The following is a 15,270-nucleotide window of genomic DNA, read 5'->3' on the forward strand; positions in this document are numbered from 1 at the left end:
ATAGTACACACTCAGCAAATGTTTGTTAGATTTGATTTTTAACACGATTATTTTCCTCAGTAATAATTTCTGTAACTCAGATTAAAAACAGAAATTTGTAAGAGGTTTTTTGTGGGGTGTTTTTTTTGTTTTTTTGTTTTTGTTTTTGGTTTCTTGTAAAAGTATATTCTTCTGGAAAAAATAGCAGCAGCAGAGAGAAAAAAGGAAGTGGGGGTGTGTTCTAAAAAATGATTCCACTTCGAATTATTCAGAGATAAATACTTTGACCCTGTCTGTATTTATAGTCCCTGCTGACAATATGCTGTCAATATCCTTGGCCTCATTCTTTATCTCTATTTTGGCTTTACGGAGATCAGGTCTCAAGTCACAGGAATCTCTATGGCCTTCAGTCACCAAACTTTTCCTTCCTTCTTTTGCTCTTGCCTGGCTCAGAAGGACATGCCAGGTGGTATAAATGTTTCCTTTTCAGAGCTGAAGAAGGGATCTGGGTTGTGGAGTCAATAGAGAAAGCTCTGGTCTCAGTGGTTTCTTGGCTCTCAACTCACCTATCCTCAGCTAGCTTAGAGGCCTCTTTATAAATGTGTTCTGATAAGCTGTTTTAGGTCCTTGTGCTTTGCAAAGTTCCTTTCTCCCACTATTATTAGGACAAAACCAGGCTAGAAAGCCTGTGGGAAGCTTTAGAGGTAGGAGGGTAGGATCCAGAAAGGATTGCAGTAAGAAGAGAATTTCCTTTGGTTACACAGTCCAAAGGTGGCCCTGAGCTGATTCCAGTTAGGAAGCAAGGCTGGCCTTTGTTGTTTGGTTCTTTGGCCCTTTTAGTTTTCTCATCTAGGACCAGGATATGTATCAGGAAATAAATCAGCCTTGGGTGTGTTGTTTTGTTTCTCTTCTAAACTTCAGCTTCCATGCATCGCACTGTAGTTTTGGGTGGACTCATAGGCTCTTCTGGCTTTTTATCAGTTTTCCTTGGTTCCTCATTAGGGTTGCCATCATCGGCCTTCTCCTCCTTTACTACTTTGGTTTCAATCATTTCCTTTTGCTGATTCTCATTTGTAAAAGGGAAGGTCTTCACATACCTGTAGGCATAAACATAGAATTAAAGTGAGAGACCTCCATGTAACGCATATGACAGTACATAATACTTTGTCTGTGATGGCCATATTGGCACAGCGACTGGATATCTTTATCTCAGAGAGTTGCTAACACATGCATATTCGGATACATTAACACATCTGCACCCTAACGGATTCGTTAAATGAGATAGTTAGCTCACAGGCCACACTCTAGGCTGACCTCACAATCCTCCCACCAAAACCAAAGAATTAAAAATCAAATAAAGCGTATACATTTTCCTCTAGATGTCGATCTTTTTTTTTTTTTTTAATTTCTTGATTTTCAAAGGGACAGCCAATAACCTATATCTAAAGGCCGGATGACATGCATGTGCTGAAATAGTAGGGAAGACTGGGTGGTAGGGAGGAGAGGTGAGATGAGGGAGAAAATTTACAGTATAAGGTAACTGCTGTCACCACTTTGACCAGGAAAATGCTAATAACAACCCTGGAAAAACACAAGATAGGGGCGTCACAGAGATGACAAGATTAACAATGCGCCAACAACCCCACCTTTTGATGTAGCAAACTGCAAGACCGGCCGCAGCAGCAAAGAAGAGGAGTGCAAGCACGAGCAGAGCCGTGGGAACACCTGGAGGAACAGAGACATGGCCTGTGGGTCCTTCACGTGTACGGCGCTGTGCACTGTTCTTCTAGCAATTCATCTTTACACATGATAGAAACAAAAGACAGTGAAGGAGAAAAGCCCTCTCCCTGACCACACAGGGAGGGGCCCTTTAGGATGTTAGGCCCACGTCTGCTTCTTTGCTCTTGCCTGTAGAGTCCTTGGCCTTGCCTTTCATACTCTCTCTATTCTATACGTTGCAATAGGACAGAGAGAGTCCATTTTCTCAAGTTTGGAGTTAATTAAGTGTAAGATCCTTAACTTTTAACTAAGAAAACAAACTTTCTAGTCATAGGTATTTAAGGTATATATTTTAAAAAGAACTTTTACATATTAATAGATAGTAATTTATTTTTAAAAGTCTTTGAGCTTTAAAAGTGAAACTATCTTGTGCTCATGATTTTTAGTTTAGTCATTAAAGTTTTTAAGAGCCCTCAGGTTCTATGACTTTATGAAAGTTGAGTTTGCATTAAGCTTTTATCTGTATTTGGTGGGTCTTGAATGCCCATTCTGGAGACAGCCTAGTTTCTATGTATTGTCTGTTATATATAAACACACACACACACACACACACACACACATACAATGCAGACACAGAAGGCTTTACCTCCAAACCCAACATATTCATTCTTGAATGCTGTTTTATATTTAATATGTGGTTCAGTTTCTGTAGATGTGGTGGTAATTTCCGTAAAAGTTTCTGTTTTGCAAATTAATTTTCTTTTTCGTGGACTAGAAGTGGAAGCCAGAGCAGGAGTAGGTGTAAGAGAGTAAGTTATGTCAGGAGATGGTGCTGAGTGTATACTGTTGCTGACAACCATTTCTGTTGTGTATGTTACAGTTTCACTGTTGAATATAGGATCTTCGATGGTGATACTTTCTGGAAAGCATGAGTTAATCCAAGTATCTGTTGGGGAGGGAAAAATGAAATAAGAAGTAAGTATTGCAACAGCCTCCTAACTGGTCTTCCTGCCCCTAGTCTTACTCCCCTCCAATCCCCTTATACTGCAGCTGGAATAGTCTTACAAAAATATAAATCTAATCATATAACTTCCTTCCGTAGGATCCTTCAGCGACTGCCTCTACTGTATGGTCTATAAAGCCCTCCGTGTCTGGGCCCCTGCTGACGCGGCCAGCCTCATTTGATCAGTCTTTCTCTCATTCCTCCTGCCATATAGAAATTCCTTCAATTTTCTATTTTTTTTAATTAAAAATTTTTTAAATAGTTTTTTTTTATTTTTTGACTACAATTGGCATATAATATTATGTTAGTTTCAGGTGTACAACATGGTGGGTTAGATATTTATATAACTTACGAAGTGATCACCCTGATAAATTTACTACCCATCTGACATGATACATAGTGATTACAATATTATTGACTTATGCTATGTAATATTCTTTATGCTATACTTTACATCCCCAGGACTATTTTGTAACTATCAATTTGTACTTCTTAATCCCATCCCCTTTTTTGCCCAATCCATAACCCCTTCCCATATGGCAACCCTCAAAATGATTATTATCTTTCTCTGTCTGACTTACTCCACTCAGAACAAGATCCTCTAGGACCATACATGTTGTTGCAGATGGCAAGATCTCATTCTTTTTTGTGGCTGATTGTAATATTCCATTGTATATATGTACCACTTCTTTATCCATTCATCTGTTAATGGACACCCAGGGTGCCTTCATATCTTGGCTGTTGTAAATAATGCTGCAATGAACATATGGATTCACATGTCCCTTCAAAACAGTGTTTTGAGTTAGTTCAGATAAATACCCAGACATGGGATTACCGGGTCCTTCTTTACCTCTTGTTGTAGCCTTTGTTTTAAAGTCTATTTTGTCTGGTATAATTGTTACTACTAGCTTTTTTCTTTTCTTAATTTTCATTTTCATGAAATATCTTTTTCCATCTCTTTCAGTCTGCATGTGTCTTTCAATCTGAAGTGAGTAGGCAGCACATGTGAGGGTTTTGGGTTTTTTTTTTTATCCATTTAGCCATCCTATCTTTTGATTGAAGCATTTAATTCATTTACACTTAAAATAATTGTTGATAGATATGTAGTTATAGCCTTTTATTATTTATATTTTTAATCTTTTTCTTCTTCTCCTCCTCCTTCTTTTCTCTTCTTTTTCAAGAGTCCCTCTAACATTTCTTGTAATACTGGTTTGGCGTTGATGAACTCCTGTAGCTTTTTATTCTCTGGGAAGATCTTTGTCCTTCGATTCTAAATGATAGCTTTGCTGGGTAGAGTAATCTTGGTTGTAGGTCCTTGCTTTTCATCACTCTGAATATTTCATTCCTTGCTCTCTCTCTTCGTCTTCTGGTACCCCTGTGATGTGAATATTGGTACGCTTGGTGTTGTTCCAAAGGCCCTTGAACTATCTTCATTTTTTCAGATTCTTTTTTCTTGTTGCTGTTCTGATTGGGTGTTTCCTGCTACCCTATCTTCTAAATCACTGATTCAGTCTTCTACTTCATCTAATCTCTGGTTGATTTCCTCTAATGTAGTCTTCATTTCAGTTATTGTATTCTTCATTTCTCACTGGTTCTTTTTTTATGTTTTCTATCTCTATTTTTATGTTTTTTTTTTTTAATCTCTTTGTTAAAGTTCTCACTGAGTTCATCTACTCTTCTCCTAAGTTCATTGTGTATCCATATAAACCAGTGTCTTGAACTTTGCATCCAGTAGATTGCTCGTCTCCATTTTGTTTAATTCTGTTTCTGGAGTTTTGTTCTGTTCTTTAATTACTGGGTTCTTCTTTGTCTTTTTGTTTCTTTATCTCTCTATTTTGGCTACCTCCCTGTGTTTGTTTCTATGTATTAGGTAGGGCTGCTATGTCTCCTGGTCTTAGTAGAGTAGCCTTACATAGTAGGCGTCCTGTGGGGTTCAATGGCACAGTCTTCCCTGGTCACCTAAGCCAGGTGCTCCAGGTGTGTTCCCAGTAAGGGTTGTGTGTGCCTTCCTGTTGTAGTTGAGCCTTGGTTGCTGTTTGCACATCAGTGGGACGGGTTGACCCTCAGGTTGATTTGTTGTGCATTCAGTCATAATTTTATTCTATTTATATCACTTTGAAAAGATCTCTATTCAAAATACATCATCCTTGACTTTCTCTACCCTGAACTTTCAGCAACATTTCTTGTTTTTCGAACATATGCGGGGTTTTTCCCTAATAAAATGAACATTTTTTAATATCGGGGAAAAAATACTGAGCATGGGATACTATGTTGGGAACTGAAAATATAGAGACAAATAAGGGATGGTTCCTGTTTTGGGGAGGACAGAAATATTTTAATAAGGATGGGGGAGATCACTGGGGATTTATAGAGGATATGGCATTTGGACAGGGTATGAGGATTAATGTGTTCATTTGACAAATGTTTATTGAGCTCCAACTCTGTGGAGGCACTGTTCTAGGTGCTAGGGACTTGGTGCAAATAAGAAAAGTCCCTGCTAATAAGGGGCTTATATGCTATTGAAAGGATAGAGATAATAATAATTTTAAAAAGCCAGAAATGTCAGAGTATGGAAACTGTTGAGAAGAAAATTGAATAGGATAAAGATTAAACTGGAAGGAGTAGGGGATGGGGACAGATACTTTGGATAGGGTGATAAGAGAAATTCTCTTTGGGGAGGTGATACTTAAGCTAAGACCTGCATGATGAAAAGTAGCCAGTCGTTAGAGATCTTTGGCAAAAGCATTGCAAATAAAGAGAACAGGAAGTCCAAGAGCCTGAAGTTGAATGAATTCAGCATGTTTGATGGGGGAACAAAAGCCAGTATGACTGGAACGGAGGAGCAACTCATCTAGTATGGAAGAAAGAATAGGATATTCCAGTTAATAGGAATAGCATGATCCCAAAATGCAGAAGTTATAGTAGAAAAATGAGAAGGAGCATAGAGAATAGGATGTGTGTATGATTGGGAGCATGAAAGACTGCAAGCAGGAGATGAGACTGGGAAGATAGTTTGTAGCCAGAATATCGAGATTCAAAATAGCCATGTTAAAACAATTGGAATTTAGTCTGTAGGAGAAGGAATTTTTGACTGGGCTTCACAACCATCCCTACTAATATACCAAAGTTCTCATATATACCCACTTAAATGCAAAAAGCTTCATTGTTTACATCATATTCTCAAATAGGAAGTTACCTAAGGTTGTGGGACAGAGGAGTAACATAATAATTAATGGAGGTATGTGGAGGATGAAATGCAGAGAGGAGAGGATACAATCTAGTAGTAAAGAAGATTATTGTAATTGCATAGAAATAGGGGAATCTAGAAGTGTCTGGAATCTTAGAGTTTAGATCTTAGAGATCTTCTAGGGAAAAGTGATTCTCAACCCTGGCTGTGGTTTAGACTCATCTGGCGATCTTTAAAAAAATACTGATACTCAGGACCCACCCCAAGCCTATTTTATTGATGTGTGGTCAATCACCATGGAGGGTGCTACATGAATGTAACTTGGTTTAAGATTTAAATCCTGGATTTTCCCCTTATTGATTGTGACCACAGCACAGTACATCTAAGCATCAGTTACTTCTGGAAAGTAGAAATGATACACTTGTGTCCTTTTACTGAGGATTAATAAGATAGGAAATGTGTAGGGCCTAGCATAGTGTATGGGCAGAGTAGATAAGATCTACAAGAATTAGTTTTCTTTGCCTCTCTGTCCATTAAGTGTAGCCAAAAAAGCCATAGTGTGAGGAGCCACAGCAGTCTGATCTCATGACCCCTTACTGGTCACGGGCACAATGCATCTCATCTGGAAGTGTTAGGACCTGGCTCTCCTTGCCCACCAATTTATAGAGATAATTTCTCTAGAATGTGCCAAGTGCTCTGATAGATATTAAACACAGAATGGGGCTGGAATCCAAGAGGAAAAGTAGGAATAAAGAGTAAAGGAAGGCTTCCTGGAGAAGATGGCACTTGAGATTTGAATAAAGAGTAGGAGTTAGCCAGGTGATGAAGAGTATGGGCACTGTGGCAGAGGGAACAGCATGGAGCAGATGGTTTATGTAGAGCTTTAAAAGAACTTTGGTCTGATCTCCAAAACTCACAAAGATAACAATAAGAAAGAACTTAGGATAAGGCTGAGGGTCAGGGTTAAAGTTACTATGATCTGTAGACCTCACTAGATGATAATAAAAAAGGAAGTTACAAAAACAAACGTGATAAATTTATGATTCACATTAGGATGAGGATTAGGGTAACTCCGACCCTCACAAAGATGACAAACAGAAGCAGGTGAACCTAATTTATTTCAAAATAACAATATAACCATGCAAGTAGTGAATTTTTTCAAGTCGTTTTGGTACACAATTCTCTGATAGTGTACATTTAGAAGAATATCTTCTAAGGTAAAAAAAAAAATGCAAAGAAATCTTAAATTCCACTTAGTAGGTTTATTAATCCTAATAATTTTGGTTTTGTAATTTTGAAACTATTATAGAATAAGAAAATATATTAATATTATTTATTGGGAACTCAAATGTTTCATATAAGAGAAGAGAGATAGAAATAAAAAGAAGTAAACTAGGAGAAAACTTGAATTGTTAAATTTGAATGAGAAATATAAATAGAAACCCATAACTTAAAAATATATATGTACGTATGCATACTTGTATATATATATATGTGTGTGTTGGGGGAAATCATCAAGAGGACACGACCACCGGTTGACCTTTGAGCTGGACCTGGGCAGTTGGAGAACCCTTACCCCTTCACTGCATTCTAAATTCCTTCCCATTGCTAGAAGGTGCCCGAGGATGTAGCCTTGAGATAGTAAGCATTGTTGAGAGCATCTAGATGGTATACGTGACTGACCCCAGTTAGGGCCTCTATATGAACTTTTAAGATTCTGGCAGGAAATGTAGAAATCAACTGATCTTGAGGCTGCCTAAGACAAGCCTCATAAGTAAGTTCCCTTGTTTATTAAACCTCCCACCTACCGATCTGGAGTGGTCTGCCTCTTTCTTTAGTCTTTCTCTGCCCTCTGCATACAGGGGCCAGTTTCAGATTATACCTGGGAAGCTCGTCAGGTTGCAAACCAACAGTATGTGTACATAGATATCCTTTTTAGTATACAGGTAGGAAATATATGTATTCATATATATTATACATAAACTACATATTTATATTTATATTAAGATATACATATATTTTTTCTAGCTTTCCACTAAAACAAAGAGAGAAGCAATGAAAATTCCATTAGTAATGAGAACAACTTTCATCTAGATTTTAGTTTCTCATTAAAAAGAACCATTAAAAAGAATCAAGGATCCTTGGAGAAATAAATGGCTGATAACATGTCTGGGATAGAACAGGTACGAAGTGAGCCTGGGACATATTATTATGCCAGAGAGTAAAGAATTGCTCAAATCCTGATGGGATTAAAGACAAAAGTCAAGTAGAAGGGGCTTCCACTTGCCAAATTTGGGACAATTGAGCATCAAAAAATAAAAATTCTAAATTGATTATAACATATTAAACACTCAGAATAAGTAAAATGCCATGTGTCCATGACAGAATAAGGGGGGGGAGGGAGGAGGGTGTGTGTGTGTGTGTGTGTGTGTGTGTGTGTGTGTGTGTGTGTGTGTGTGTGTGTGTGTAGCTTTCTGTCTCACTTCTTCCCCCACCCTTACTCTTTTCTTTCTTTTTTTTTTTCCTCTTTCCACAAAATCTCAAGTTCATCCTCAGGAAACGGCCAAAGAATGTGTAGTTAGTCTGTGGTTTGCTGAAAAAAAAGAAAGAACCCCCGTATAAATTGATTCCAGCAAGGATCATCCATGGCTGCTTAAACTATTAGGTAAAAGATAGTTGCACGTCAGAATACTTGCATGGTGCCAAGATATCACACTATAGATGACCTACTCATTGCAAAGGGGAAAACATATCTCTCTGAGTTAATTAGAGAAGTCTGCAGTCACTATCTTACTCAAATGATCAAAATTAGCACATTTATAGTGGGACATACTGACATTAAGTTCCTTTTGTTGGGATGTGATCCAAAGTACATGATATGATCTATGAATTATTTTTCCCCAAAATATCAAACACACATATAATTAAGCCTCTAGACCTAACATTAAGTATACAGGCTAGAAATACAAGTTAAATGAAACTGGGGAAACTCACAAATCCAAGCCGTTTTCCCCTGCCTCCATTTTGTTGTGTCTAGAGGGCTGGTTATCATATCATCACATTGACAGCTGGCAGGAAGGCCAGGCAATTGAAAGGCCAGGCCATTTGCCAGGCATGGGCTAGCTGACTATGTGATAAGCAGGCATGTGTATCACCAATTCCCCAGCCAACGATGATAGTCTTAAGTGGCAGAGGAATGGATGATGGTGAAAACAATGTTGGAAGAAGCTTTATGTTCCAGTCTTGACTCTAACTCCTGACTATAAGACTTTCAGCAAACAAAATCTCCATTCTGAGCTATAGTAATTATATTCGTGAAGTGAGGGAAGTGGACAACGTGTCTTTCAGGGCCTTTCCTATGCCAAAAACTCTGTGATTCAGAGAACCGCTTTGACACTGTGCTGCCTTTAGGAAGCATAATGCCGTTGATGCACATTCAGCTCTTGGATCTTAGAGAATGATTTTGGAATCTATCCTTGTGTATGATTGCTTAGCTATCTGACCCTGAGAAGGTAAGATTTTTAAATATGTGTGAAGAGTAATAAATCAGACAGAGGTTCTTATAAACAAGTATTTAGTAAAAAACAAAACACAAAAAATCTCCACAAAAAACCTTTCTGAGAAGGTAAAGCTCCTGGCTAAGATGGCCAAGGTCTCCAAGCAAGGTTAAAAAGATGACTGTGTGATCATGAGCAAATTAGTTCTACCTTCTAGCTTCAATTCCTTCCTTCATAAACTGGAGATTGGGTCTTGTTCTAAAAAAATGTCAATGTGGCATTTTAATTTCCTCTCCTGTAAAAGAATATAGGATAGTGGAAAGAGCATGGTTTTAGAGTTAGACTTATGTTTGACTCTTTAGAGTAACGAGATCTTAGACAACTGTACTTATGTTCTCTGAGCTAAGTTGTTTTTTTTTTTCTGCAAAATGGGAATGATAAAACATACCTCACAGAGAGATTGTCAAGGTTCAATGAGATAACTTAGTACATTGCTTTGTACATAGTGGATGTTTCCTTTCTTTCTTCCTGTTTATCTTATAGGATGGAGCAGGGAGGTAATGGAGCTTCCTGGGATGCCTTCTCCCTGTGTTGCCATTCAACCATATTTCCATAACTTTTTCCTCTGAGGGGCATACTGCCACCTCTAGCCTGGTCACAGAGTCAGTCTTAGGAGGATTAAATAACCCCCACTATGATTGTTTCTGCTGCTGCTCAGGGTCACTCTTCCCAGACATCTCATATTGCTAGAGAAACCCAGAGAAAACATACCAAATGGAGAGACCGAAGATCTGACTTACCAGATGAGTTGTGACAATATGCCCTGTACTTTAGGTTGAGTCCACTTCTCCATATCAGGACGCCTATCCCGTTCTTTCCACACTTGGGGTTTGGAATAATCCTAGGGATGACTAAGAACTTATCTGCAACCCATCCATAGCTGTAACAGAATACACATTAGTTGAATGGATACATTTATCTCTATGGCTGACAAGGACACAGAAAGAAAAGAGCTCCAGCCATGTTTATGAATGCAGCGGTTTCTCACCTGCACGTCTCAAAGCCAGACCTCGATGCAGCTTCAACCTGGTCTTTGCTGGCCAAAGTTAGTCCCATCAACCTACAGGCCTCTGTGGCTTCTATGAAATTCAGCTGCTCTGTTGTCTTTTTGCTCACAAGGGTGACCCCCATAATTCTGCATTGCACTGAGATGGAAAGCTCTGCAAAGGAATCACATGGAGAGATCCTCACTCTGCTGCTGTCCTTGTTCGTAGCCCTTAGGCTCCTCTTCCTAGAAGAGCATTGTTGTCTTGATGCCCCAGTGAGGTCATTGTGGCTGGGATATAAGTTTAGAAGTAATTCCTACAAGGATATCCTGCTGGATTAGGTGGGTGCTTAGCTTGACCAAAGCTGTACCTCTCATTAGATCTGAGTCCACTGTATCAAACTGCATTAAGGTGCCTTGTTCACTACGTGGAGGCTTCAGCTACCAGTTCATGTGATGGGGTCTCGTTGATGCTGCAAACTTTTTTGGAGTCTACAAAATGAATGGTCTGAGACTTTGAGAAAGATAGAATTCAGGGCTCTGGTTAATAGAATAGTTAGCAGTACTCCAAACCAATGTGGGTTGGGGACACCACTGTTTCTCAGATGGGCTGAAAAATGTTGCACTTGGTATAATATGAGCTTTCTTAGTCCTAGGTCTTCTCTGACCATTAGGGGTCAGGCTTACTCAGAAGTTCCTGGAGGAGCTGGGCAGTAAACCTTGCATAGCAGATAAACTAAATAAAAGAAGTAAAGTTTTAGACTCAGACCTGGATTTGAATCTAGCCTACCTATATCGCTTGCAAGCTCTGTGAACTTAGGCTACTTACTTCATTTTTTTGAGCCTCAGTTCCCTTATTTATAAAATTGAGAGAGTAACAATATCTATTGTATAGGGTAGTGAGAGTTAAATGAGTTAATTCAAATAAAAATGCTTAGCATAGTGCCTGCTACACAGTAGGTGCTCAATAAATCATAAATAACATATTACCATTGTGTTATCTTCAAAGCATTTTGGTTTTAGTCTTTTAACAATTAGTCTCCCTAGGGAAGCTGAGGCAGTTGAACAGTTAAGATGTGAATAATATTTTACTTAAAATGAATCTGAGAGTTCTTTCGATCCCTTCCCTCTGAGTTCTGAAATTGTGAGTTGCATTGCATTCAGATACATTATTCCTATTGAGCTTCATCCACGAAAGTCCATAAAAGGGTATTTCAATCTCCCAAGTAATTGCTTGTACACAAATCTGTGCATTGGATGCCCAGTCAAATGCTTCAACCACTTTCTAGCTTGGTATTTAAAGGAAGTGTCTTCTTAAAAATGGAAGGAGCATTTCTTAAGTCTTCCATGTAACCTTGCTGTGCTCTGGAGCACGAGGCTGTGGGAAGGGATATGCATATGATGTACAATATTTGTGGATGGCCTTGTTTGCTTCCAGACCCTGTTCTCGCCAAAAAAGAGATCAGAGAGCCAATACCCCAATAAGAGTGTTTCTGACAAAAAAATCTCTTATGACTGTGTGCGCTAATACCCACACCAACACTGATACTAAAACCAGTATTTATTCCCACTTCTATAATCTACTGTGCTATTCTGTGTGAAACACCATTTCTTCTAATAGAAAATTGAGGCTCAGAGAGATTAAGTAACTTTCCCAAGCCCACGGATATAGTGCAACTAGATGGCAGATTGAGAACACAAACCCAGTTACAACTGACTCTAAAACCCCAGTTCTCAAGTAAGACACTGTTCTTCTTCCCACTGTGCTATGGGGAAAAGATGAACACACGCACACACACAAACATGCACACACATGTGCATACACACATGCACACACACGTACACACAAAACTAGAGCTGAACTCTTGGACTACACCATTTGTCCTGCAATTTGGCTCATTTAGCCCATGGGCTTGCTATTGCTCAAACTTCTTATGGTTATTTCTTTTGGAATACTTAAAGATTTATTAATTGTACTATAAATTAGTCTTTATACTCTTTCATCATACCTCCTTTTTACTCTGAATATTATTATTATGAGTAATGGTAGACCTATTTTGGGCAATAGATCTAGCTTTGACTATTTCTTCTATTGTTAATTGGCTATGGGATCTTCGGCAAGTTAGTGTTCTCATCTGTAAAATGGGGATGGTTATATCTTCTTCACAGAATTTTTGTCAAAATTAAATGAGATAATTTGTACCTAGCCGAGGCTAGGTCTAAAGTAGATAGTCAACAAATATTCATCAATTTTAAGCTTTCCTATTTCATTTAAGGACAAAAATAGGCAGCTGGTATCTCAGGGGTACCCCAGTAATCTCTTTCTTAAGATATCTCAGGAAACAATAGGCAAGGTAGAAATAGTATATGCTTAGGAGTCAGAGTTGACCTTAAACCCATTATTATTTACTGCCTGTTAACATTACGCAAGTCATTGGCCTCACTGAGCCTGTTTCTTCATGAATAAAATGTCTTCTTAAGGAGTTCCTACATAATTATTTTAATTTCAATTTTACCATACTATCAGAATGCATGTGTTTTTAATATGCAGTAAATAGCAAATTAACAGAAAAAATTTGTGAAAATATCGGTTTGACATTTAGCCACCAGCTCTCTACCATACTATTCTCAAGCATAGGAACATACAATTTTCCTTTTAAATTTTAAAGTGCTTAGATTTTCATTTTCCTAGAGCTGTAATGAGTGGTTTGTGGTTATAATTTTTTTGCCTACAATGCAGAATAGAGTCACTTTTTAGGTATCTCAAAAGCCCGGAAATCATTTTAAGTCATTTCTTTTTAATATATTTTACATAAAAAATATATATGTAAATATACATTTTATATATTTAACTCTGTATCTCTACATAATAGGCTCTTGAAAATATTCACTCCTATCCTCATCTACTCACCTTCTTCAGCCACCTTTTCCTCAGTCGTGGTTCTGAATAACTTTTGGTTATTCCCCAAAATTTAATTTCCTTAGGAAAATTTTGCCATTATTGAGAATGGTCTGAAGAACGCAATACAGTCATTGTCAAAGAACAATTTCCAAAATAGCCTGAGTAATGGCCATACTTTGGGGAAAAGTGAATAGTCTCCCAGGGGGTTTTCAAAGAGGACCAAATTTATTCTAGTAATTGAAAAAAATCAATCATATAACTTTAACCTCTCTTATAAAATTAATACAGCAATATATGAATCAACTGTAGATGTCTTTTCCTGACATATTTTATATCTCAGAGCATCTTCCAATATAGGAATACACAATTTTCCTTTTAAAGTACTCAGAGTTTCATTTGCCCAGAACTGTAATGAGTGATTCGTTCTTACAATTTTTTGCCTACAATGCAGAATGAGGTTACCATTTAGGCATCGCAGAAGCCCAGAAATCATTTCAAGTTATTCTTTTGGTAGAGAGCTGATGGTTAATTTTTAAACCTATATTTTCTCAAAAAATTTTTCAGTTAATTTGCTATTTACTGCATATTAAAAATATATGCATTCCATGATAGTATAATAAAATTAAAATAATTATATTGGCACTTCCAAAAATATAAAACAGGCTAATATTCTGTGAAAGTTAGCCATTTTCCCCAGGCTTAGTGATTGCTTAGAAAGTTTCACAATCATGATTTTCTTCTTTAATAAAACACTTTTAAAAACAAATGATCTCTTCTCAATGTTTTGTTTTAAAATATTTTCATTAAAAGTAGTCCATAATCAAAAATAAAAGTCAAGGTAACATAAAGGTAAATGTGAATCATTTTGATGAAATTGACAATATTGTGAAAATATTTCTGGCAGACCAATACTACCAATTAGGTCTTCTGTTGACATTGAGGGTCACCCCTGCTCCCAGCAATCCACAGTCAAGAACTTAGTAGGCTTAGGACAGGTTGTAAGAGCTTGCCTTGCCTCAGGTTGGCATTCTGCTAAGAAACCTACCTTCGACCCGGAGAGAGCCTTGGACCAGAAGCCTTGTGGTCCAGATGGAGACAAAAAGCAACACCAGGCTGAAGCAGTTGGCCATTGTACCAATCTCTTCAGAGCCAGAGAAAACCTCAGACAGTCACTGGTAGTGATAGAAGCATACAATCACCAGTCTGGATGGAGAGTTCTGGAAATACGTTGGGGCTCCCACTGTTTCACTTCATAACTGAGACATCCGGATTTCCCTGCTTTCAAGCTTCTGACTTGTGAAGGTCACTGGGGGAAATGAGTGATGTCTCTTGAATGGCCAGGCTGTACTTTGTGGATGGCTTTCTGGAAAATTTAGCTAATGCTGACTCAGAAAACAAAGAAATGAGGAAGGCAGATAGCACAGTGTGAACTGTTGAAGGTTTCCCCAATTCCCATATTCCCTGCCACTGCCCACCGTCCCCACCAGCTCAGTTCTCCATGTTCATTATTATTGCCTATGGAGCCCATTCATTTATATACTCCTAAAATTGTCTCTGTCTCTAAAGGAGACCGAGCATGGATTGTGATTTTCCTCTCATCATCAATGAGTTTTTTATTCCAGCTGCATATCCTTGTGATCTGTGGGGCAATTATGCTAAGGCTCATGAAAGCAAATACCCATTTAAACACAAGGACAGAATCTCATGCCTCCCTTTGGGACTTCTTTTATACATTTAAATTTTTTAATGCCACTACAGGTGATTCCTTCTTCAAAGAAACCAGACACACAAAAATCATACTTAAGAAACACAACTAGGGTGGCAATTTATACAATTAATCATTTTACATTTTGCAAAAGGGTTTTTGACTTTTTTTTTTTTTTTAGGCGAGGCAACCCTTGGTTGACCTCACAGATTGCAAGGAACTTGCCAGTTTAC

General features: G+C 38.0%; 1 protein-coding gene across 1 annotated transcript; it reads right to left on the minus strand.

The window, feature by feature from the left end:
- Positions 1-889: 889 nt before the first annotated feature.
- LYVE1 (lymphatic vessel endothelial hyaluronan receptor 1) lies at positions 890-14,462 on the minus strand. The gene is made up of 6 exons (XM_006905638.1): positions 14,378-14,462; positions 10,434-10,605; positions 10,186-10,325; positions 2,345-2,644; positions 1,626-1,704; positions 890-1,076 (listed from the first exon to the last, which is right to left on the minus strand). Exons 1-6 carry the CDS (start codon positions 14,460-14,462, stop codon positions 890-892), a joined length of 963 nt encoding a protein of 320 aa, XP_006905700.1.
- Positions 14,463-15,270: the final 808 nt, after the last annotated feature.

Source organism: Pteropus alecto, unplaced genomic scaffold (assembly GCF_000325575.1).
Source record: "Pteropus alecto unplaced genomic scaffold, ASM32557v1 scaffold461, whole genome shotgun sequence".
NCBI lineage: Eukaryota > Metazoa > Chordata > Mammalia > Chiroptera > Pteropodidae > Pteropus > Pteropus alecto.

Bases quoted from the DNA above. Each gene is read 5' to 3' on its own strand.
- LYVE1 (XM_006905638.1), bottom strand. From the start codon at position 14,462: ATGGCCAACTGCTTCAGCCTGGTGTTGCTTTTTGTCTCCATCTGGACC. The intron at 10,606-14,377 runs GTAGGTTTCTTA...ATTCCTTTGCAG, and splicing joins AGGCTCTCTCCGGGTCGAAG to AGCTTTCCATCTCAGTGCAA. The intron at 1,705-2,344 runs GTAAAGCCTTCT...CTGTTCCTCCAG, and splicing joins TGAATATGTTGGGTTTGGAG to GTGTTCCCACGGCTCTGCTC.